Consider the following 15,600-nt stretch of genomic DNA (forward strand, 5'->3'; position numbering starts at 1 on the left):
CCAAAAATACATGGAATGAGTCAAAATTATTGATTTTTCTTTTATGCCAAATATCATTAGGATATTAGGTAAAGACCATGTTTTGTTAATTTTCTACCATAAATATATCAAAACTTAATTTTTAATTAGTAATATGCATTGCTAAAAGCTTCCTTTGGACAACTTTAAAGTATTATAATATCTTCTCAATATTTGATTTTTTTGCAGATTCCAGATTTTCAAATCATTCTATCTCGGACAAATATTGTCCTAGCCTAACAAATGTATAAATCTCAATTTTTGAAAAATTGACCCTTATGACCCTTATGGTTTTGTGGTCCAGGGTCACACATGGCTGGAGCAGACGGTCAAAAAGTAAATAGTAAAACATATGCATGGATGAGTTGTTCAAAATAAGATCTGAACTTTTTGATTCCACAATAAAATCAATTGAGAGATGAATTTATGATGGGTGTTGAAAGAGTATCTTACCATCTGAATCGCCACTGATGCCAAAGTCCATCATCGCGTGAGTGAACTTGCTCTCTTCAGACTGTTTTAACTGTTGGCTCAGGCTTTCGAGAGCGGCTTTATCCTGTGCACACACAACATACAAGCAATCCAGTTAGATTCGTAATCGGCAAATCAACAGATTCATTAGCATAAACACCAATGGAGTGCATAGAAAAGACTCGGAAGAAAACGAAAATGAATGAAAATGTGAGTTAATGTTTATCCATCAAAAAACACGAGTAGCCTGGATGCCACCTGCAATCTATTTACACTTATTCTTTCCCTCTCTTACTCACTCGATCTCTGTCTCTCTCACTTAGCCCTAAGGTCAATGCATTAGAGAGCACGAGCGCTCCAGAGATGAGAGTGGGGCTGGACCGCACAGCCTCCTGGGTATTTATTACACCCAATAAAAAGAGATTTACTATGCATTTACATGGCTAATGTAGCTGGGCCGCATATTTCAACACAACACCCCCTGCTCTCTCTAAACATGCACCCCCCTCCCCGGAGCTGCATCTGGGGCTTAATTAGTCAATTAGACTCCATCCTGAATCCACGCTACGTTTAAAACACACTCGCAGACAGAGTCCTCACCATTAGAGAGTGACCCGGGCCTTCTGCGACTCTGTAATGAAATGCATTACACCATTTCGCAGCCATCGAGATTTAATTGTTCAGACTGAGTTAGTGAGTGGGGTTTAAATGAATGTGTAATGGAGAGAGAATCTCTCCCCGGAGAGACAAAGAGAAAGAGAGACGCACATAGAGAGATGATCAGGTTTGATAATGTGACAACATGAAAACTTAGGCTTTATAAATATCTGGCGAAAGCTATCTGTTAACATCTCAACTGCAAGTATATTTATTATTTTTAAGAGCCTTCAAAAACAAAGTCACTGGTAAAACATCTACTTGTGCAAATTATACAGTTGAGGTCAAAAGTTTACATACACCTTGTAGAATCTGGAGAATGTTAATTATTTGAACAAAATAAAAGGGGTTCATACAAAATGCATGTTATTTTTTATTTAGTACTGACCTGAATAAGATATTTCACATAAAATATGTTTACATATAGTCCACAAAAGAAAATAGTTGAATTTATAAAAATGACCCTGTTCAAAAGTTTACATACACTTGATTCTTAATCTGTGTTGTGCATTTTGCAGATTTTGCACTTTCGATCAAACTTTTTTGTTTTTCGACCAAAATTTTGAATACATGTTAATGGAGATGCCTTTAAGCTGGTGTAGTTACAACATGTGCAAGCAGAGGCTAAGTGGGCCATGCTAACTAGCTAAACCTTGTTTGGATTGACACTAAAACTCCTTCATCTCATAGACGATTGACCTTGTTCATCTCCCACAATCCATTTAGCTTAGTGCGACACAAAAGGCTTTAGGAACAGGGCTCGGTTTGCCCGCACGATGTGTTCCTGGGGAACAAGTTCAAAAAGCGCAGAACACTCTCTCTCAGAGAGTCGAGGTTAAAACGGAGAGGGATAGTAATTGTCTAAAATCAAGAGATAATGGACTGAAGAGGAAAAACAAACATCAGATGGGCTGGCTGATGTGGACCTCAGTCACATAGGAGGTAAAGTCAAGTAACAGAAAAAGAGAGATGAAAAAAATGAACAGAGGAAAAAATAGTCAAAGAACAATTGTGCCACTTTCAACACAAACCAATACAGACTCGGGATTTTATGCTTTCTGTTAACTTTGAAACATTCTGTTAAACTTTTTAACAGAAATGCATTTAAAAATTAGTTTCTTCTAAGAAAATAGACAGAAATACACATGACTCATCCTGCACTCAGATGTTCTCTTGAACTATTATGCATGCAGTGGATGAACTTTTTTTTAATGAAGATCCAGACTGCATCAGTAAGAACTTGGTCCTTTGTTAGCTTCATTTTACTGCAGATTTGTTTACCACAAGGTGTCAATCTATGAAAGATGTAGGCTGTCAAACATGCACATGTTTACTTCTGACTCTACAATCTGCCACACCTATTCAAACATTGTGTTCTGATGAGGAAGGTCAAAACAGGACCGAAAATAGCCTATTACTTCTAAATTCTGATGTTTTTTATGTATAAATCTTGATAACATTATAAGTGGACCTCAGAGAATAGTACAAAATAATAAAAAAGGCAGTTCATGACCACTTTAAAAGTCATTTAATGTATTAAAAACGTCCTGTTTCAACCTGAAATATGTCATCTGGAAAGAAAATTTGTCCACTTTTTGTAAGACAGAATAAGACTAATCTGCCCTTTTTTCAGCATTCGAACGCATGGCCTTAATCAAAAATAACCCCTCTGTACTCTAAACGTGTGCAAAAGTGTGGAGGGCGGTGTGTGTAAGGGTGTAAAGCTGTGGTCAGGGTAAAGTGCAGCTGATCTGTGGTAAATCATAATAAGGATAGAGTGCTTGGGAGATGTGGATTATTCCTAATGCACCTTCATTAACCTAGTAGCAATCAGCACAGCCGCTAAGCCTGGTCGAGAGAAGAAAAAACCCCACCAACGTGTGCGTGTGCTAAACTGAAGTAGAGATCAACGCACCCATAAACATACTTTTGTTAAGCATTTACCTACTGTGTATTTGCAGATGTTTACACACAAAGGTTTATGAAATAAACCGAATCTCTGTGTGGCAGAGAAGATCAGGAAGCAAGGACACCTGTGTATATACAAGCGCCTTCCTCTGCTGATGTGCGCAATCACGCCATTAGAGATGGATGAGGTAAAATTGTCCATAATTTAATGCTTGTTTACGGAGATACTCTGCTTTTTAAAGCATTTGTATGCAAATTCCTCAGAAAGCGAGTGTGTTTTATTATCTGTGGTCGAAGGCGTTTCCTGTGCTGTGGCTCGTGGACCAGCTGACTCCAGTGTGTTTAGCAAACAAGCCCAATTTAGCCGCACAGCCGAGGAGTCACTCCAGTCACTTCGCATTAGCGTCAGCTACGCCATTAAAATTAGCGTCCCGTTCACTGCGCCCTGCCTGCCCGCAGCCTGCCTCCCAGACACGACCATCGTGTACAACAAAAGAGCTTTCAGATCTTAGTCACCTCCACTGCTCTTCTTCACAAGAACAGCTTTGGGAAATCGCTTTGTTCAGAGATAAACACGCTCTGTTGTAATTAACGCTTCTGTTTGTGTCGTTTCGGCTGTTTTAAACTTCATTTGTGAGGAGTGTGATGGGATCTGCAGACTTCATAAATGGAAAGAGTGAGTGTGTGTAAATGCAAATTAATCAAACCTTTTCTGAGCGACCGTTGTTGAGGCTCAGGCTGTTGACTGCCGCTACTTTGGCGTCCAGAACCTGCTGTTCTCTCTTTAGCTGCTCCTTCATCTGTCGGGCCTCCTGGAAAGCTTTGGTCACGGCCTCATGGTCGTTCAGGTAGCCGGCGGAGGTGATGGACGACAGTAGGTCTGAAAGCATGACAGAGTATGAGTGAGAGACTGTAAGACAGTAGACGGGTAAGGCATATAAATGTGTCTTGATGTTAAGCAGTCGTTTTCAAATGGTTCCTGCATTTACCAAATCGCCAATTTCCATTTGCCGTTAGCAAGTTTGCATATTGTTTAGCATATGAGTTTCATGGTAATATCAATTTCAGTGTTTGATTTTGAGCACACTTTTGTTTATCTGTACGAGAAACAGTTTAGGCACTTGTTACTTGTATCAAAACTTATGGAAGCCTGTTTCTGCCACTAAATACAAAAAGTGTTATTGTAACTTTTTATCTCACAATTCTGGCTGAATTGCGAGTTATACAAAGTTATTTCTCAGAATTGCAACTTTATTTCTCCGAATTGCGAGTTTGACTTTTTTTTTATATAAATGTGCAGTTGCGAGTTATAAAGTCTGAACTGCATGATATAAACTTCAATTCTGACATTTCTCGCAAATGCGAGTTTGTTTCTTGCAATTCTGACTTTTTTCTCACAATTTTGACTTTTTTTCTCAGAATAATGAGATATACACTTGCAATTGCGAGTTATAAAAAGTTATTTCTCAGAATTGCGACTTTCTCAGAACTGCAAGTTTATGACTTTTTATTTAAACTTAACTCAAAATATAAACTCACAATTCGGACTTTTTTCTCATAATTTCGAGATATAATTTATTTTAAGAAATAAAGTCAGAATTGTGAGAAAAAACTTGCAATTCAGACTTTTCTCGCAAATGCAAGTTTGTTTCTCGCAACTCTGACTTTTTTCTAGCAATTCTGACCTCAGAATTGTGAGAAATAAACTCTCAATTGCATGTTAAAAAGTAAAATAGTTAAAAAGTAAAAACAGAAAATAGTTACAGTTGCGAGATATAAACTCACAAGTCAGAATTGAGTTCATATCTCACAATTCTGACTTTGTTTTTCTGAATTGCGACTTTATTTCTTAGAATTGTGACTATTTTCTATTTTTACTGTGAGATTATGTTATGCAAATCTGACTTTATAACTCACAATTGCGAGTTTATATTGCACAATTCTGAGAAATAAAAAAATAATTTATTCCTCAGAATTGTGAGTTTGTAGCATGCAATTGTGATAAAGCCAGAATTGCAAGATGTAAACTCAATTATCAGAACAAAATTCAATTGTGAGATAAAAAGTAGAAATTACCTTTTTTATTTTTTATTCAGTGGCGGAAATGGGCTTCCATAAAAACTAGTCAAAAGCCACTGACACAAATAAAAGATAAGAGATCCAGTTGAAAACAGATGCTGACGCCTGATGAAAATCTCCCAAATCTGCATTTTTTACATTGAGAGATTTGCTAAAATGTGCAATTTGTCTTATATCTCGCATAAATAAATGCAGCCTCTCTCTCTCTCTTTCTCTCTGTCTACCATTCTGTGGGCTTTTATTCAGACCAAAGCTCATGGAAATCTTTAAAGAAAAAAAAAGGAGAGAGGAGATTACTTATATTAAAGCCATAAGCGGCCTAATTTGGCCCATTCCGCAACATCTGCCTCCGAGCATATCAAAGATGTTTCCAACCATCTTTTCATGGCTATTATTTGTATTATTCTCAGCGGCTTAACCGCCCAAGCCGTTAGCCGCATCTGTTGGCTAGTGCATGTGCGTATGTGTGTGGTGGAGCATTATCTTGCCAGGATAGATCTAACAAAGACCTATGCTAGATTATGAGTCTTTATCTGCCCTAATCCGGTCGCTAATGCTGGATAGGATGGATTAAATGCTTTCATTTGAAATGACAGAGTAGGGAACTCTTTTAAAAGTCATATCGCAGGAATCTGCTAAAGTGGCTACAGGTCACGGGGTGAACGAGAGCCAGCACACGTCCTGACAGTCGATTTAATAGGGGGTTACAAAATATGTCTGGGGTGTTAATTGAGAGCACTGACCTCACTAAAGAGAGATGGTTATGAGATTTTCTTACATTTAAAGAACAGATGACTATCATCTTAATAACACAAAACATAAACAGTATATCACACTTAAGATTGCAGTGACCTGGCTTCTGAGGAAAAGTAAAGGAGAGTGATGGCCTTAGAGGACACAGTCCTTGACAGCCCTTGTTGTGTTTCTGTGGTGACAGTGACACAAAAAGAAAGGGACGCATGGGGTCGGGCATGCTGGAAAGTCTCAGGACAGATGTCACTTTGCAAGGTCAAACAGATAAGAGATGATGGAAAGATGAGGAAATTGTACAAAAAGGGCGTATTGTCAAGTTATACATCTAGATAAACAAGCACCTACAAACAGCACCATAAGTGAGGCTCTGAATACATCTTTGATATCACAATACTTCCTGACCCCTTAAAGATGCGCACCAGATGGAATAATCACGGGACATACGGCACTCTCGAATTTAATGATCTGAAAGAACGGCTCGCCGCATCGTGTTCCAAAGGATTCCACCGAAAACTTTACTTCCTAATCCATTTTTCAGAACAAAAAACATCTGGGCGGCAAATCCACTAATCTGCTATTAAATCCCGGGATTTGTTGAAAAACACTGCGATTACAGGAAGAAGTCTGAAATGGCTAACTGTTGTGAGGAGGGGAGGCACGGGGAGGGAAGAATATTGCTTTATTGTGTTATTAATGTATGTTGTTTGTGCTGTGGGTGGTAACAGAGTTGTATAAGAGGCTTGTCTAATCTCAGCGCCTGTCAGGAAGGCTTGTGTTGCTCTATTCAGCACCTCTAAACAACAGAAATAAACGCCGCTAAACCTTCCCATCCGCTGTCTCGCTCTCTTTCGCTTCCAAACACAGCTGCTTAACAAGCTCTCCCCCACCATTTAGACTAATAAATGTTTGACAATGTGCCCTTCAGGCAAAATTAAATTCTACAAACCTAAAAATGTAACATCAATTACCGTCTCATACAAGAGTCTGTGCCAGCAGAAAAACATATCCAGGGAGTAGGAAATGCTCTTGAGAGATACATTCAGGGCAATATGTAATAACATTAAGCAGGTTATGCTGCGATTTGTGTGTGTTTATTGAATTGCAATGAACTGCGGAGGTGTGGGTACCTATGGAGCTGAGTCTGGACGGCGGTCCTCCGATGCTGGAGGGGGCGCTGTGCTTCAGGGACCCGGGGCCCAGCTTCAGGGCAGGGACCTGTGGGGAAGCGGGGGAGGTGGGTGACTTGCTCTCGGATGCCTTAGGCTTGGACGACAGATTCAAGGGCTGAGCGCCCTCGTCCTGCAAAACAGCAACACGTTTGGCCTGGTGTGATTTTTCTTCTCAGAGACTTGGGACCCAATCAAATCTCCCAGCAGGGGTCAAATCAGCTGACCGCACGCCAAAATGTAGGTTTCGGCAGATGCGGCCAGACCACAAAGAAAGGTACGAGTAATTGTGGTTGCGCAGGCCAGTTGAAAAACTTGCCAATGTCGGATCGGCGTTGCGCAATGCCATGGCGCAATAAACATGCAGCACATCCATGCTCAATCAAACAGGAGAACAGGGACAAAGCGAGCATACCATGTAAAGAAACATGCTTACGTGAGAAGATTCACACACATTTACCAAACATGTTGCGCATTGAGAAGAAAAAAACATACAAGCATACACACAAACACAGAATGGCCAAGTATTCTATAAGCACAAATGATTATTTGATGTACACATTCCAGCTTCAGATGTTCACAGATGTCAATTACACTCAATTGCATAATAAACAAACAACTGCCTCTGCCTCCAGGTGACCAGTGGTGGACGTCTATCCATACGTGCAAATGACTAGTACCCAGATATCAACCCTGCTGACATTGTAATCACATCAGAGAAGGCACCATAGAGCCAATTAGATGTCGGAACGACAGATGCTGCCCCGTGCACATCATTAGAGCATTGCCTTCTTATTTGCCCTCAAGACCTCACTATTGTTCTAAACAGCTTCATAGCTCTATACCACATGAGAAGCATGTGGGCATACAGGCAGATCTCCAGGGTCTAATGACCTCACCAGTCCTCGCTCAAGCCACAGCTGTCAATCATCCTTGCCTGGCAGTGAGTGAGTCTCAGGTCACTATCATGCCCCCACTGCGGTGGGCTCTTATATGTGCTAACATGGGGGAGTGCAGCATCTGTACCGACACCTGTTTCCAGAGCCAGAAACACAAAAGCGTTTGCAGCAGCCATAATGGAGAGCCACATTTCACAAACCTACAGTGTCTCTCCTCGTCTTGTCTCTTTCAAAGGCAGTAGGCAGCATGGTAGGTCTTGGAACAGAGCTTCTGAGGTCTGGAGAGCTTGATTAAGACCTTTCCCTCACTGCTCGTGCTGTGATGGGCCGTAACAGGATTGTCCTCATTAGCGGCGTTCTCAATGGCAAGGGAACCAGTGGGATGTGGACTCCATCATACGGGAGACACACAAAAGACCCTTCTCAATGAGAACACTAAGACGCGATTGAGGAGAATACTGTATCATGACCCATATTGTGTTGGGTGTGTAGCGACGCCGCATTGAAGAGGAAAACTGAATATTTATGACAGATAATGCCTGCCTCCCGCCCAATGGTGGATTGTTCTCCGAGAAGCAAATCCTTGGGTGGGATGTTAGCCAAAGAGAATGAAGCTGGTGAGAGGAGAACTAATGAAGACTGGCAAAGCCGTGTGAGAGGAGGAAGGCTAGCTTTAAGATCCGTCATACATTTTACAGGAGGAGACAACTTGAATACAAGACGAATAAGCTTAAATCTCATATAAAATGAGATATAAGTCACTTAGAAATCCAAACGCTTACACTGGACATTTACAATGGAAGTGTCAAAGGTCAGAATGTTGACCAACTATACAATCTAGTTGTAAGAAATCCTAAAGCCAATTGTGGCGGCACTGAGCCTGAGTGAAGGAATGAGGGTGTGAGGGTCTGGATGTGCGAATCCGAGTAGGTCACAGAGTGAAAACCGAGATATAGTGACTCTGTGATGCACCTGAGTTGTGAGGCTTCCCCCGGGGTAAAGCACTTAAGCTTTGTACGCCTCAGTCCAACCAGCTGTCTAACACATGGTGCACGTCTTAAAATGAAAGAGTGGCAACTACCCCAGGGCAGCAACCCTGAAATATACATGCCTGCTCCTTCATGATGGCGAAAGCATGCAGAACAAACAAGAGAGTCGTGATTGAGGAAAAATTTGGGGGAGGTAGAGAAAGAAAAAGGAAAGGGCTTTGACTCCACTTTGAGATACTTGACATAAAAATATATTTACGGAAAAGGTCAGTTTCTCATGGCTCAGTAGCTGAGGAGGCCTAGCAGGTGCAGGCGGCACTGCCAATTATCTGTATTATCCCTATCCCTCTTCTTTCTCTCCATTTATTTGGTCATGTGACAACAAAGGACCAAATGTTTGAGGAAACCAGCCTTCATTAGCCTTTGACATAGTGAGCTGCATGGGGCCAGACCCAATCGATGGGGACTGCCAAAGCTTTGACTGAGATTGACGGACGGAAACGCATCCTGAGCTCTTCCTCTATGCAACAGGCATGTGGTTGAGCTCCAGGTCTGATCTCTTCCCTATCCAAACAAGCATCGGGCTCAGCCGTGGCTCAAGGCCGGAGAGGGAGCGGGCAACAGGCCTTCACACATGTTTATCCAGCCCTGGCCGCCCCACCGTCCAGCTATTGTACTGCTGAGCGGGACAGAATGGGCTTGCAGGGGTGTCCGGGCGTCTAGAATGACCAGCCCAGCAGGAGGGAAGAGAGGCCAGACAGGCTGCTTTTATTTCTGCCCTGCCTGATATTCATGGAGCTTTATTCCGCTCAGATAGCTTTGGCCTCCTGCTGCCACGCTGGCCGAAGGGAAAGATACCTGCTCATACGCCTCATATCGGAAAAAGCACAACACGGTGGTGCTACCAAGGACCAAGGACCTTCAGAAGCTGCCATAACAAAGCACTTGAAATGGAACAATGCAATGAGGCACAGAGAATTGAGGGCATAGTGCCAGCTTGCGCGAGTTTGTAATCAACCAAAAAAAAAACATCAAAACCAGTACATACAAAGACTATTAGCTCTGGATGGTAAACGTGCGCAGTTGTTCCAGCCTAATACGCATTCACAAACACATACCTTGGGCTTTGGTGGCGGGGTGCTTCTGTTTTTCTCGCTCTGGCCGCTGGTGGGCGAGAGTGTTCCGGTTGCCAGGTTGGCCTGAGGCACTGTGCTGTGTTTGGCCCCCGGAGACACCTGCATGGCAGCTAGCTGAGCCGCATACAACTGCTGCTCAGAGACAGAGAGAGATAGAGGGAGAAGGGACAGAAGAGTGGATGAAGAAGAGAGAAAGGTCCATGAATAAATGAATACATAGAACGCACAAACAAACAAAAAGAAAAAAAAAAAACGGGCTAAAAAGCTGGTTTGGCCATTAGTGGAGAGGGCTGATGGTTGTTTATGTGTGAGGGGACAGAGCTGTCACTTTATGTTCCACCATCCGGCCTCAAGGGGCTACGCTAACAGCTAGCAGACGCCTGAGTGAGACATGTCCCCGCCAAGGTGCATCCTGGGAAAAAACACACTCACCATGAGGGTCATATTCACTAAGGAAAGGAAAGACTAAAAAAAAAGTGCCTCTCAAGGTGAAAAACTGGTGAATGTGTTTATGTAAAGAGAGAAGTTGTGAATCTCTTTGCCACTGGGAGTGGAAACAAACGCCGGACCCCCCGTTGATTCTTTTACTCGTGTTTAAGAACGGACACCAGGACAGGAGGACCCATGAGAAAGCGCTCTTAAAACTCGAAAACATATCTGCCAGCATGATTCAGTGAAACACAGCATACTGCCATTTGACAGAATAAACAAACGTTTTGCTCCTTTCTTTTTCTGTTGTTTAAAACGTATTCATTAGATCTTAAAAATGACATATCCCAACTGTTAAATGTAGAGCTCAGTGATGTTCTCCTCAACAATGTATTTGTGGACCAAACCACATGTTTTTAAGGTAACAGGCAGATAGTACAGCGGCTGGACATCGCGTAAAACATATTCCCAAAGCTGTTTGTACAATTCCTGCAATAAGTGTGTTCGTGAGGCTTTCATGTGCAATTTTGTGGACTTTGAGGAAAGCTAAGAATGAAGAGAGAGAGAGAGAGGAGGCTTTTATTGTATTTGTGGGAAAAGATGAGGAACCAAATCTGTGTTTACAGTAGCAGCAGAGACGAGCTGTTTTTTAAATTGTATTTTTCTCTTTAAGGTTTGGAAGCGAGTGGCTGTTTGTGAGTAAAACTTCCGTCCTTCTGTTCGTCTCTGGCTGCCAGCCACCAGCAGGAAACAAAGACTGGTTTATGCAAATGTCCATGGCAGTTCTTTCTCTCTCTCAACCTCGACAGCACATTCTCCACAATCTTCTGTCGGCTGTATCTGCTAGAATTAAATATTTCTATCAGATGAGAACACACAGAGATTAACACACCATCATGCTGAGAGACATATCTCCATACTGAACATCTCTATCCACTCACACTGGCTTTTATCTGCCTAAATTTGCACCTCAGAGAGCTAATAAAGTTAATAAGTACAGATTTATTTATTTATTTTTTCAAAAACAGGACTCTATTAACTGCATGCCTAAAAGTAGAGGCACACTGATATATAAAGAATCTCTGATATATGTGACCCTGGACCGCAAAACCAGTCATAAGCAGCATGGGTATATTTGTAGCAATAGCCAACAATACATTGTATGGGTCAAAATTATTAATTTTTCTTTTATGCCAAAAATCAGTAGGATATTATGTAAAGATCATGTTCCATGAAGATATTTTGTAAATGTCCTACTGTAAATATATCAAAACTTAATTTTTGATTAGTAATATGCATTGCTAAAAACTTAATAGGCAAAACTTTAAAGGCAATTTTCTCAATATTTTGATTGTTTTGCACCCTAAAATTCCAGATTTTTAAATAGTTGTATCTCGATCAAATATTTACTGGCTCTTATGACTGGTTTTGTGGTTCAAGTTCACATATATTGAATTATATTTATGTTATGGTCAACCAATATGATGCAGTTGGATTTAATTTTTTAAACAATATTAAGCTGCAATATTAGATTTCATGGTCAAATATTCATACAAAAGTCCCAAAAAATTGATTTCATTTAACATCACAAACTAATTTAAGCTCATATCTATACTTTATGTTTAGTAATGAGTGCGCCAATGTACAGTGAGTCGGTCATTATCTTTAAAACAAACATTCTAAGCATTTTTCTATTTTTATACCTTATTCTGGTTGCACACAGTCGTACACTACCTCAACACACACACATTTTTCAGGGCTTTCTGATCAGGAGGTGACCTCAGTTGTGAGCTGTAGTCTGTGCAGGAGAGCAGGACATGAAATAAAGCTCTTGTTGGTCATTTCTGTTCAATTACTCCCACCATGGCCCCTGGTTGTGTGTGTGCCTGAGCGTGACATACGGCCCCTGTCGGAGCGTGCCCTGCCTCTGTGTGTGTGTGTGTGCGTGCGTTTGTGTGCGTGAGAGGGCGAGATGCTCCGTGTCCGGTCCACTGCATCAGACTGCTTTATTTTCTTTCTGAATTGAGTTCTATTACAGGGCCAGCTCTTGTCAGTCACAACCGCTAGACTGACACACACATACATTGCACTTCCAACAGGGGCTGCCACTGAACACGCTCAAAGCGCTGCCACCCCGCCGTCAGCGTGAGCAAACAGGAAGTGACAGCACAATGCCCCTCGAGTGCCCACGGGCTCACGTATGCACACGCAGCGAGAATGGGGGATGAATGGGTGGCTGATCTCAAAAGTGGGGATGTAACAGAGGAATTTAAATGTCAGCTTTACGCAAAAACACACACGAGGTGCTGAATGGGGGAGGGTGGATCCGTGAGGGATTTGATAGGACTCTTGACTCCTTCAGTCAAGCTGCGTCCTTTTGAACTCTTAAAGCTTCTCCTCTTGCTTCTCTCACTCTCTCTCTTTGCTAATCCCCACAGAGGAGTCTTAGGCCCGCTCTAATTCTCCAACTAGAACTGTGTGTGTGTTTAAAAGCGGCGAAGGTAAGAAAACACACACTGTCAACACTGAGAGAGGATGCGCAAGATAGATCCCAATGGCTGCACCTGGTTTCAGTCCTGTCCGATCTAATGTGACGGGGCTAAGTAGTTTGTGTGTGTTTGTCCGTGTATATGCAGGGTGACGGGAGGAAATAGATTGGCATTTGCGCTTTAACTTGTAAGGCTGATTGGAGAGTATTAGTGTTGGTGACACATGTTTTAACAAAGCCACCCCCCCATCTTCTCTAAGCCCCCGTCCCCTCCCTGAGTGCAGGAAGACGGGCTGCTGTCAGCGCTATCCGTCGGAGTGGATCTGCGTGTCTTTATGTGGCTGAGCAGACATCTCTCGCTCTCCAGTAATCCCCTGCTTTACTCAGATTATGAGCTTCTTTTCCCATCTTGCTTTGTTGTCAAAATGGAAGCAGTTCGGAGTGATCCTCTAAGCTATTGTCGTTTTGGTCACCGCTGGCTATTGTGCGTCTCGTGCTTTTTTCCTATTCTAGTCGTTATTTTTTTTAAACGCTGGCTGTCGCCGTTTTGATTAGTGCACCAGGCGGGATGAACTTCGACATGAGTTGCGTCTGACTGAAGCCTCTGCCAAGAAATCTCCCTCCCTAAGTGTCAATTAGTGCTTTACAAAAACACAAAAGCCAAATTAAAATCTATTGTGAGCTAGGATAATTTTTCTTCTTTTCTACGTAATTATTTTTTCGGATTGTCAAGGAAGAGGCTTAGTACTCAGTCCAGGTTTTAGGATGACTTGTGGGAAGCTGAGTCAAAATAACATTCCCATTGTGTGATACACCGGGAATGTTATGTAAGCTTATTATGTTGTGGTGCAGATAGGGCAAGCTAGACAGGATCAATCCTGCCATGCTATCTATTAACACTGTCACTGACCTCATCGAGCTCGGACAATGCCACCAGATCGCTATCTAAAAAGGAATTCGCAGTGCTTATCATTGTGAGCACACAAGTGCCCATCAAAAAAATAAATCGCTAGGGGTTTGAACTACAAATGGAAATACATGTACTATTTCTTACGGCTGATAAAAGACATTAAATACAGTCTCCCTCTTGCTTTCTCTCTCTCACTCTTTCTCTCTCTCTGTTGTTCTGCTGTGTGCTGCAGTAATCCGGTGCAATATGGTCCAACATCTGCCTCTACATATGATGGCTGACCTCCTCCATTGACCCACTTTATACCTCTTCAGTACTGCTGCTCGCAGCTCGTACCTTTCTACTCCTCCTTTTCCTTTCTCATCTCTCTCTTTCTGTGTTTCCACATTTTCAACAGTCATAGTCACTGTCCCTGCTTTTCGAAAACAATCCCTCAGCCCTAAATGTGTGTGGTTTTGGTGGGTTATGCAGGTTAATTTAGCTGGTTATAGAAGATTAGGCCAGTGTGAACTGTGGCCGCAGTTGTGAAAAGTGGTTTTGTGGCCAGACCTCTGCAGTGACTAATGGCAAACACCTTTAAGATTGTGACCTCTGGTGCAATGACTCCCTCTCACTCAGGCACACACACACACTTAAAGGTCTTGTTTAATGCCTGGTGTGTAGGTGAGCAGTCTCACACAGATGTGACTTCGTCCATCTGGTGGTTGCAGGTGTGTGTGTGTTGAAATATAACCTAAAGAGAATTTCTCTGAACACTCGATGTGCACTCTACATACAGTAGGATGCAAGACGCAAATGACAATGTGTTGAAATTAAAGGATTAATTCACTTCCAGAACATTATCTGTACATTTTTGTTCTGGAAAGTGAACTAATCCTTTAAGATAAATGAATGCAGCATGTGCACATCAACTTTTGTCACTATTTTCCTGAATTGTATGAACTGTACTTTTTATATACAGAAAAATACTTTGTATATAAGCATTCCTCTAGCTTAAACAGTAAAGCATGATGCTAGCAAGGTCAAACTGATATACTGATAAAATGAATATCTTAAACACAAGCCACAAGTATAAAAAATGTGTCTGCCAAATGTTAATAGTATTGTAGTAATTCTGGTCATTGGGCTGAGTGCATGAACCACTAAGCAACCACTCGTAGAGTGACCAAAGCAAATATTTTGGGCCTCTCATCGTGTTGGGGGGTCTGAAGATGAGACGTGCAGACGCGCCGATTGTCCCAGAGGAAATCCAACGTGCTTCTGTCTGAGACATCTGTATTTAGGTTAGCCTTAGTAAATCATTTTCTTTGTGACAATGCCATAATCTCTCTCTCTCTCTGTGAGTGTGTGTGTGTTGCAAGGGAGATTTGAGGATGGAATGAGAGAACAGTGGCATTGGATGTTGTTGTTTTTTTTTCCAGTTGTTTTTCTGGCGAAATCCAATTGCGCCTGACAAAGCTGTTCAATCTGGGATTTTTTGAATCTTAACACGAAGGAACATATGGAGAAAAGCTCTGAAGGAGATAAAATCAGACGGGACAAGAGTCTTGCAGTAAGCCAGTCATACGGAGCACAGCGGGGTGAGTGCACAGGCAGCGAGGGTTTAAAAAAAAAAAAAGAAAAAACATTTCCAGTTTTATTACCTGTTATCCAGAGGGCACCTGGGAATACCACCTGTTTCAGTGCGAGCGCGTATG

At 41.9% G+C, this 15,600-nt stretch overlaps 1 protein-coding gene across 1 annotated transcript in view; it reads right to left on the reverse strand.

Annotated features, from left to right (window-relative positions):
* Positions 1-15,600, reverse strand: part of sox5 (SRY-box transcription factor 5) — an 83,854-nt gene that overhangs the window by 8,892 nt on the left and 59,362 nt on the right. Inside the window, exons 9-12 of the mRNA XM_073837768.1 lie at positions 10,059-10,208; positions 7,014-7,185; positions 3,762-3,934; positions 472-574 (exon numbers count right to left, since the gene is read on the reverse strand). Of these exons, the coding sequence (XP_073693869.1) occupies positions 472-574; positions 3,762-3,934; positions 7,014-7,185; positions 10,059-10,208 (598 nt within the window). The remainder of the gene's footprint in view (positions 1-471; positions 575-3,761; positions 3,935-7,013; positions 7,186-10,058; positions 10,209-15,600) is intronic.

Source organism: Garra rufa, chromosome 4 (assembly GCF_049309525.1).
Source record: "Garra rufa chromosome 4, GarRuf1.0, whole genome shotgun sequence".
Lineage (NCBI taxonomy): Eukaryota > Metazoa > Chordata > Actinopteri > Cypriniformes > Cyprinidae > Garra > Garra rufa.